Below are 9,078 nucleotides of genomic sequence, written 5' to 3' on the forward strand. Positions count from 1 at the left end.
CCCCCAAACAATGAGGTAACTAGTGAGATTTGGAATTTCTTTACTTCCATAAACCATTTTTTCAGAGGTGCCTTTCTTTCCATCATATTCTTTACTCAACCATTTGGGGATTAACTCAGAAGTTCTAAGTAGAGAGAGGACTATGCTTTTGAAATTGCAAACTATGGGGGGGAGTGGGGTGTAATCCACATTATGCCACCAACTTGTTAAGTGTCCTTGGGCCAGTCACTCAACTTCTACAGGTTTCTGTTTCCAAAGTCATTGTATAAGAGGATTTGACTGAGGTTAACCTGTCTTTTTAAGTCAAATGCTGCCCTTTCATCACTCTCCTGTTCACTTTTCACCCACCTCTTGCCTAGGTGCTTCTTGCTAGGGGTCACTATGGAGAGTTTTGCAGGAAGAGAATCAGATCTGAGGTCCATCCCTATTTAGATTCCCACAGTTGTGTGTCTTGTGGCAGTTCATCTCACCCCTGTCTCAGTTTTATTTTTGTAATCATAATTTAAAAAAACATTTTATAATATGACCTGCTCCCAGGCTTATGAGGATCAGATGAGATCATGAAGTCAGTCTCAAAGTTCTCTATAAATGCCTACTATTGTAACCATTTGAGTCCAGTCCAGAGGGTTCAAGACTAGTACAATGACTTCACCCCCAAAACTGGCCATTTGCTCTCAGTTTGGACAGAACCTAGAGTGTGGAGTTCCTTAGACTTTAACCACTGGCCTTGACTTTTACCTCAGTGATTTCCTCAGGGATAATTGATGGTGGCTTTCTAAACAGGGAGACCTCAAGGTGGAAGGAATACCATACCCGAAGGCTGAAAACTAGGATCTATAAAGTCTTGAGTGTTTTGAGTTTTAAGAGGAAATAACTACTATCAGTAAAAAGTCTAACACTAAAAAAAAAAATTCAAATTGGGGCGGCTAGGTGGCACAGTGGATAAAGCACCGGCCTTGGAGTCAGGAGTACCTGGGTTCAAATCCAGTCTCGGACACCTAATAATTACCTAGCTGTGTGGCCTTGGGCAAGCCATTTAACCCCATTTGCCTTGAAAAAACCTAAAAAAGAACAAAAAAACAAAAAAGCAAAAAGTCTAACACTTTGGTTCAAGAAACCCACTGTACCCAAAATACATGGGAAAGGCAGAGTGGCAAAATATGTTTGAAAAAAGATGTAGGAGCTTCAGTGAATAACAAGCTTAGGATATTTCTACTGTGTGACATTGTAATAGATATTCAAGTTCATGCTAGCCCTCTAGCTTCAAAATCTAGAAAAATGCTAAGATTTCCCTCCTCCTCATCCAATCCTTTCGCAGAAAACAAATGGCACTGAAATCTCTAATCTCCATAGGATGGAGGACATGGAAGGAAGAGGGAACTGGGATGTAGGGCACCCACCCCCCTACCATGGAAGGAACCCCATCAGAGGGAGCTGGAGCTAGATACCTCTAACTCCCATAGAGGTATTGGAGAGCCCTGGGGAAGGTGTGAGAATGCAAACACCTGCCCCACAGACAGTGGATAACAAGGTATTATATTTGCAAGGGTTAGATTTGCCATTTGCAAATATTTGTGTTTTCTTTGCAAGGGTTCTAAACAGTAATTTGGTCCGACCCATCCCCAAAGGATTACTCCAGAAGTCTTGCTTATTTGGGTCATGAGGAGGTAAAGAGGGACAGAATCAGAGTTGGGCTTTGGGAGAATGTCTTGAAGGGTCTGCCAAGACAATGATCTGACAAAGGAAAAAGCAGGAATACTGAAGAAATCACTGGGCCACCCCAGGTGAGAAGGAATGGGCCCTTTGCTGTGCAAAGGAGTGGGAAGGAGAGAAGAGATTGCAAACAAGTTCCAAAAGAGAAGCTCTCTGCACAGGCAATAGACTCTTTTAGTATCTTCAACTCTTTTTCATTATCACTCATTCATAGGACAAAGCATGTTATCAGGGATTATAGGTACTAAGGGCACCAACACTAAGGTGTTTGCCAAAGTATTGGCATAACTGGGCTTCTGCAAGGAGATTGGTGGTTCTTCCTAGGCCAGGATGCCTACAAAGTGAGCCCTGGGTCAGAAGCCTTTAGTCTGATGTCTAGAAGGTGTCTGGTTGCCAGAAGATCCTGTTGGAATAAAGGAGAGGCTACATGAGGAAGGGGCAGTGGTAAGGCTGTGGGAGCATCCAACTACCAGTGCTCATTCCCACAGCATTAACTCAATTTTTGAATGTTGATGTTCTCATCCCATTCTGTTTCCCAAATCCTTGTTTCTTTTTGTATTTCTAAAGTTTCTCTTTGACCTTTCAATGAGACTGAGACTTCTCACCTCCCTTCTTAAGATTTTTCTATGGTGGCATAAAGGCAGGTCTCTGGAACATTCTTGATGTCATTTCTTTGCTTCTCAGTTGGAGCAGATATGCATGTATATCACTCCCTTGGGATCCTCAGTCTTGGAAACATGAAACAAAGATGAATGACTTGGTGAATGATATTGGAGGAGGATAAAGATGAATCAGGCAGGAGAATCATGGGGCATATGGAAATGAGTAGTCGGGATAAAGACTAGACAGGGGTTCCAAAAGGAAGAGGTGGATAAATGAAGCATTCATTAAGACTTGCTAAGAGGGTAGAGCTAAGCTCTGAGGATATAAAGAGAAATAGAATTTTTGCTCTCAAGGAGCTCAGACCCAAACTAGTAAAAGGTAACATATGCTAGAGATTTCAGTTGCAGGGCAGATGGAAAGGCCTAGAAATCTTCAGGTTTTAGTTACAAAATAAGATCTTTGGGAGTCCTTGGGATGCAGCAGCCCCACATGAGTGACCTGCTTTCCTTGGAAACCAGGAGTGGTCTAACGGAAATAGTGAAAAGGACCTTCTGGATTCCCTCTGGCAAGTGGGAGGATGGGGTTCAGTGTTTGGCAGGGATGATTGAGGGAAGGAGACAAAAACAGGAGAGTTAGAGTGAACTCTGGAACAGAAAAGTGCAAAATGGAGCCATACTAGTCACCTGTCTGAGAACTTCCAGACTTCCCTACATGACATTTGGGGAAACCTGTCAATGGGGGAGGACAAAGATAAGGAAGGACTCACAACTGACTTAGTCTGTCCCATCTTGTTGATTTCTTCATATGTAGTGGGGCGAAATTATCATAAGCTCTCACAAGTTCCAAAATTCAATTTCCCCACATTCTCAGGATCTGGTCCCCTTAATGCCCAGGACACTTACACATGACGACTTCTTGGGATATTACAGGGTGAATGGAATTGAGAGACCAAGGTCGACTTTGCTGTCTCACGTCCCTGTGTAGAAAGAGAAAATCAGGGTCATGTTATCCCATCATGGGTTTTTCTCTACAAGAACTGCTACAATTGTTACGATGAAAAAGTTTCCAAAGATTAAGGATTTTCCTGAGATTGAGAAACATTTCAATTTTACACTTCCATTATGCAGAAGTGAGATCCTCATTGGCCCTTCATCCAGAATGTGCCCACTGACACTCTTTTCCCATAGTCTAGAGGAAAATTTTTACCAGAATCCAGTGATAAAAGTTAAAGTTGCATTTGGGAGATGGGTTTCTGGTAGTTTTTGGAAGATGAAATGAATCTCTTTACCTGCTTGGTGTCCTTCCACCAGTCACCACTTTGAAGAGAAAAAGAAGAAATACAGTTCAGGATATTCAATTCTCCTCTAACTAGTTCATCACTCACCCCCAGGGGATTTCTCCCTTCCCCTCCATACTTACTGATATGATTGAGATAGTAGCTTAGTAAGACCAAGAAGAGAAGGATGCTAATACAACTGAGGATTGTGATGAGAATATTTCCAGAGGTTAAGGATGTTCCTGAGATTGAGAAGGACTTCAATTTTATATTGCCATCATCCAGACATGGAATCCTCATTGACCCTTCACCAGAATATGCCCATTGCTACTCTCCTCCAAGAGTCTACAGAAAAATCTGTACCAGAATCCAAAAACATGACGAACTAGGGCTATCCCCAGCCCTATCCACTGCTATCAGTCTTACCTGTTCTCAGAAAAGATGAATCCCTTTTACCTAGAAACCAAATTAAATTTGGTTAAGCCAACCAATAATCATTTATTATGGCTCAAAAGTAATACATTATGGTATTTCAGGTTTTTTACTCCTAAGAGTTTTCTTTCATAATTCCAAACAGTTTAATAGGAGGTTTAGTCCACTTCTCAGCTGTCTGGTACTTATGGCGCCTTTTTCCAGAAGCACCTCCAATGTTAAAGGGAAAATAATAGAGGAGAGAATTTTGGAGTATCAGTGGGAATTTCCAAGCAGTTAGGCTACAAGTATGTTCATGCTAAAGGAACCCTTAGAAGTGTTCCATTGCCATTATCCTTCCATAGCATGGAGAAAGAGTTATACCAGGATCCAAAAACACGAGGAACTAGGACTTTCCTTCAGTCTACTCTGGCAATCTCACCTTTTCCCAGAAAAGATGAATCCCTCTCACCTGGAAACCAGATTTAATATGAATAAGCCAACCAACAATCACTTATTATGGACCAAGAGGAATGCATTGTGTTAGCTGGGTTTCTAACTCAAAGTTGGGGACCAACTTGAAAGAATTGGCTCTGACCTGAAGACATAACAGAATAAGATACTCCAGAAATTTCTTGGTAACCCCCCACACTCTTCCCACAACCCATTCCCCCATTCTATATCTCTACCAAGAAGTGCCTCCTCATCAGTCACTAAAAGCTCCAAGGGATCACTGAATATGGATGTGGTGGAGTTGCTCCCTCCAGTGTGATAGTGACACCTGTAGCTCCCAGCATGGTTTTTGTTCACAGCATTGATGAAGAATTCAGCCTTGTCCTGACTGGAATTAACTATTTCAATGGGCATCTCCTCTCCCTCTTTATACAAAGTGAATTTGATGCCACAGGCTGAGGCCTGACAATGGAACCTCATGTTTCCTCCCAGAGAAACATTGGAGCTGGGCTGGACAGTCAGGTAGGGTTTGATCGGGAAGTCTGGAAATCAAAGGAAAAAAAACCATAAGCTGGGGTCTCACAGAGATCATCATTAGGGATTTAGGACTGACAGTAAATGAAGGATCTTCCAGGCTATTTTCTAAATCTCTCTTCCTATCTCCTCCCTTGGCTATTCCCTGCCCCTAGAAATTCACTTTTCACTGGATTTGACAAGAAGAAAAAAAAACCTTCAAGGGATCCCTGGGACTCTGAATGATGGAACATTAAGTGAGATATTCCCCTTCCAATATCACCCCATGGCTCCCCATTAGGCCTCTGCCCCAATTCCATCCCTGGAGGATTAAAATTAAAATTAAAATGCCCTCTTCCAAACTTCCCTTTGTGATTCCCAACCTCTCTGCCCTGGGTCCTGGAGCCTGGTGTCCTCACTCACCTGTAAGACAGATATTCAGAGACTCACTAGGTTCTGAAGCCTTAGGCATGGCCTTCTTCTCATAGTAAATGCATCTATAGAGCCCTGCATCCTGGACTCTTACAAAATGGAGGGGAAATTCAACCCATCTCTTTGATGCTTTGAGTAGATGGACAGGTTCTGGATTCCCAGTCTTCAGTAAAATAAACATTATATTTTCAAGGGATGAAGTTGTCAATGGCAGGATGCACCTAAGGATCACACTTCCCCCTAGGGCCACTTTAGGACTAGGGTGGGCCAAGAAAGAGGGCTTAGGGAGAGAACCTGGGAAAGAGAAAAAACAAAACAAAATAAACAAAATCCACTAGACCAGGAGACAAAAAATTTGAATTGAAGGTTCATCTCTGTTGCTCCTCAGCTTTTTGTTCTGAAAAGTGACCTTTCTTCTATCTGGATCCAAATTCTTTACTCTGTGGTCTTGGTCTACCTTATCCACTGCTCTGTGACTCATTTTGTTTATGATTGGTGAACTTAGAATGTAAACTGTAAGGACCTTTCCATCTCTGAACCTCTCTGATTCAAATGTAACCCCCAAACAAATTTCCAGGTTCACTTCCCATCCTTCATACAAGCCTCTGATCCTGAAGGGACACCAGAACTTGGCTGAACCTTTCTGCACACACTGCTTTTGTCTCTATTGAGTCACTGATGTTGGGAAAGGAAGGAGTGAATTTGAACTCGGAATCCCTCTTAGGCATCATCTTCTTACCTGTCACCACCAAATCTAGGGTGTCACTGGCCACTGACTTCTTGTTTGAGTCCATCTTGTCAGAATAAAAACAGCTGTAGCTCCCAGCATTTGTGATACTCACAGATGGAAGAAAAAACTTAGCCTCTTTTTCTGCCTGTTGCTCATTAACAGGCATTCCTGACTTCAGCAGGGTGATTGTCATCTCTTCTGGGGTTGATTGCATCGTCCAGCAATGGAGAGTCACATCAGTGCCTGGCTCAACTACAGAGCTTGGTTTAGCCCAGATTGTGGGTTTGCTAAGAGTTTCTGGGAGAAAAGGAGACCAGTGAGTCAGGTAGGTTATCAGCCTCTGCCTCAGAATATCCAGGACACAGATCCAGGATGGGAAGGGTCATGCTGGGTCCTTCTGGGGGCCCCCTTTTCTATTTTACCAGATCTTTCTGTATCTGTGAAACAAACCTAGTTCTAACCCACAGGCTAAGAGATGTTCTGGGTAATCGTAGAAGCTTGGGTCAGTATTGGGAAGAGGGAGGGGATTGGGGAGCATCATCTTTGAGTGTCTTGTACCTGGCCCTTCCTACTTAGTTCTGTCTCCAAGGACCCAAGCTCTGCCCCCTCCCATCTTTCACCTCCTTATCAGAGACATGGATCTTAATCATCCCTTGAACAAGCCTCCTGGTTGACTAGAATTGTCCTGACAAAAACCATGTAAGCTACTGAGGTCCTTGGTCTCCAAGTCTTTCTAGCTCTGTGCTCCCTCCAGTCCATACCACTGTCCTCCAGTACCATCTTCCCATGGCCTCTCTCCAGACCTTTCCTCCTCTACCTTCTCCTCAGGGTCTGTGAGGTCAAGAATTTCTGATCTGGACCCTTCTCCTGATGGGTGACTGCCTCTCTTAGACAGATCATCATTGCAGGAATGCCTCTGCCACCATGCTTCACTTACTCTTCTCTGGTCACCCCCTTCACAACCATCTTTCAATAGTCACCAAAAAGCACTATGCTCTGCCTCTCCCTGTTCCTATTGTAGAACTGTTAACCATGAACAAATCATCTCCACCATTGTTCCTGAATGGACCGTGTCTATCTGTTCCTTTCTAGCCCTATTCACCCAGCCCTGTTACCTTCTCAAGCAAAATGTCCTTTCACCCCCATTAGAATGCAAGCTCCTTGTGGCCAGGAACAGAATTTGCTTCTGTTTTATATTCTTAGTCCTTGGCCCATTGAAACCATTCTTCATTCATACACGATCTTCCAATGACTTTGACTCTGATGTGGCAGAGTTCTGTCTTTCTCCTTGATTGTCTTTTTCATGTATATGTTTGTATATTTGCCTCAGGAAGGACCCCCAGAACCTCTCAGTGGGCAACTCTTTAAAAAATGACTGAACTGCTTATAGCAGGAATAGAGGTAGAATTCCCAGGAAAGGGGGAGCTACTAAGCCCTCAATTAATCAGTCAGTCAATAAGATATTACCATTACCAGTCACTTTACTAAAGTCTGGAGATCCAAAGAAAGGGAAGCCTTATGGCCCCTTCCCTTAAGGAGCTTTCATTCTAGAGGGAGATTCAACCAGCCAGTTGCCGTGGACATGGAAGACAAATATAGTACAAAAACGCGGATAGCTCAGAAAGAAAGTACAATGGAATCACTTGGCTATGGCATTATTAGGACCTTGTGTGTCATGGACTGCCCCAGTGCTCTGGAGTTCTCCATCCCCTGCCAACAGGGGACTATCTTCCCTCTGAAGTGTGTCCCTCCAGAGACAGTCATTGGTTTTCTGGAGAACCCTGGATACTAAAAGGATTTCAAGTCCCAGAAGGAGCTCAGGGCTGGATTAATGCCAGAAGGAGGATCTGGGGAATGTTACCAGAAGGAAATCACAGATGTGATCTCCCCAGGATAGTCTCAGTGTTTTCCTCTTACTCCATTTGCTCCTTCTAGGTCTCTCTATGCATTGGCCTATGAGTCTATTATCCTATTAGTCTATCCAGACAGCCCTTTCCCAATCCCAACATGGTAATCAACAGATTATAGTAAACTGGAAGGAAGGTCGGGGGCATTTGGAAGAAAGAACTCACCCTTCAGTGCCTTGATCTCCTGGTACAGGCACAGACCTATAATGGAGATCAGTGTGAGAAAGGGCTTCTCTATATATTAGTTCCCACTGCACCAGCGAGTTCATCCTTGGTCAGAAGGAGAGCCAGATCCCTGAATTTGACTGCCCCCTAGACAACCTGTATTCAACACCGACTGTCCCCCCAGAATCCTAGAGTGCCTAGGCCACTGACCTTTTCCAAATCCCTCTCCTTTCTTCAAGTCTGTTCCCTCCCCCCAGACTTACCAAGGCAGAGAAGGACTATCTTTGTGGAGTGCATGGTGGACCCTCAGCTCCAATATGAACTCATTAGTTTTGGTGACAAGAAAGAGAGGCCAGAGCCAGCAACTAAGTCTAGAATGTGGTGACCAAAGCTTCTGTCTCTACCCCAACAATGAGATTTCACAGTATGCAACCATAGCTAAGGAGATTCGGAATGTTTTCACTTCCATAAACTGTTCTGATTCTCAGAGGTGCTTCTCTTTTCTTTGTTCCTTCTACCACATTCCTTTTCTCAAACATTCTGGAGGTAACTCGAGAGAGAATTGTGCATTTGGAGTTGTAAAATAGGGGGTTGGAATCCACATGGGACCACCAGTTTGCTGTATGATCTTGGGCCAGTGTTCAACATCTACAGGTCTGTGTTTCCTAACCCACTGTTTAACAGGAAGGATTGAACTGAGATTGACTTATTTTTTAAGTCTAATGCTGCCCCCTCTTCACTCTCTTGTCCTCACTCTTCATACATCTCCTATTTTCTTCCTTCTGAGAATCACCATGGAAAGACTATTACAGAAAGAGATTCAAGATCTTAAGTTCATTCCTCCTCAGACACCCACAGTTATAGAACCTGTGACA

At 43.5% G+C, this 9,078-nt stretch overlaps 1 protein-coding gene across 5 annotated transcripts; it reads right to left on the reverse strand.

Moving 5' to 3' along the window:
* Positions 1-1,869: 1,869 nt before the first annotated feature.
* Positions 1,870-8,584, reverse strand: LOC141510018 (T-cell-interacting, activating receptor on myeloid cells protein 1-like). Of its 5 annotated transcripts, none has more exons than XM_074219967.1 (11): positions 8,467-8,584; positions 8,204-8,239; positions 6,141-6,428; positions 5,393-5,695; positions 4,693-4,998; positions 4,019-4,048; positions 3,736-3,834; positions 3,605-3,632; positions 3,219-3,292; positions 2,319-2,441; positions 1,870-2,116 (listed from the first exon to the last, which is right to left on the reverse strand). In XM_074219967.1, the coding sequence occupies exons 1-10, from the start codon at positions 8,498-8,500 to the stop codon at positions 2,437-2,439; spliced, it is 1,203 nt and encodes a 400-aa protein (XP_074076068.1). In that variant the 5' UTR covers positions 8,501-8,584; the 3' UTR covers positions 1,870-2,116; positions 2,319-2,436. The 5 variants fall into 5 exon arrangements, with proteins under 5 accessions (XP_074076068.1, XP_074076066.1, XP_074076069.1 ...); XM_074219965.1 differs by having other exon boundaries at positions 3,083-3,292; XM_074219968.1 differs by lacking the exon at positions 4,019-4,048 and having other exon boundaries at positions 3,083-3,292.
* Between the last annotated feature and the right edge of the window lie 494 nt (positions 8,585-9,078).

This window comes from Macrotis lagotis, chromosome 1, assembly GCF_037893015.1.
Source record: "Macrotis lagotis isolate mMagLag1 chromosome 1, bilby.v1.9.chrom.fasta, whole genome shotgun sequence".
Lineage (NCBI taxonomy): Eukaryota > Metazoa > Chordata > Mammalia > Peramelemorphia > Peramelidae > Macrotis > Macrotis lagotis.

What these genes read in the sequence shown, in the direction of transcription:
- LOC141510018 (XM_074219965.1), bottom strand. Translation starts at nt 8,500, where the DNA reads ATGCACTCCACAAAGATAGTCCTTCTCTGCCTTG. An exon ending in GGAGATCAAGGCACTGAAGG is followed by an intron (nt 6,429 to 8,203) that starts GTGAGTTCTTTC and finishes CTTTTCTCCCAG; the next exon opens with AAACTCTTAGCAAACCCACA. An exon ending in CTACTATCTCAATCATATCA is followed by an intron (nt 3,633 to 3,735) that starts GTAAGTATGGAG and finishes TTCTCTTCAAAG; the next exon opens with TGGTGACTGGTGGAAGGACA.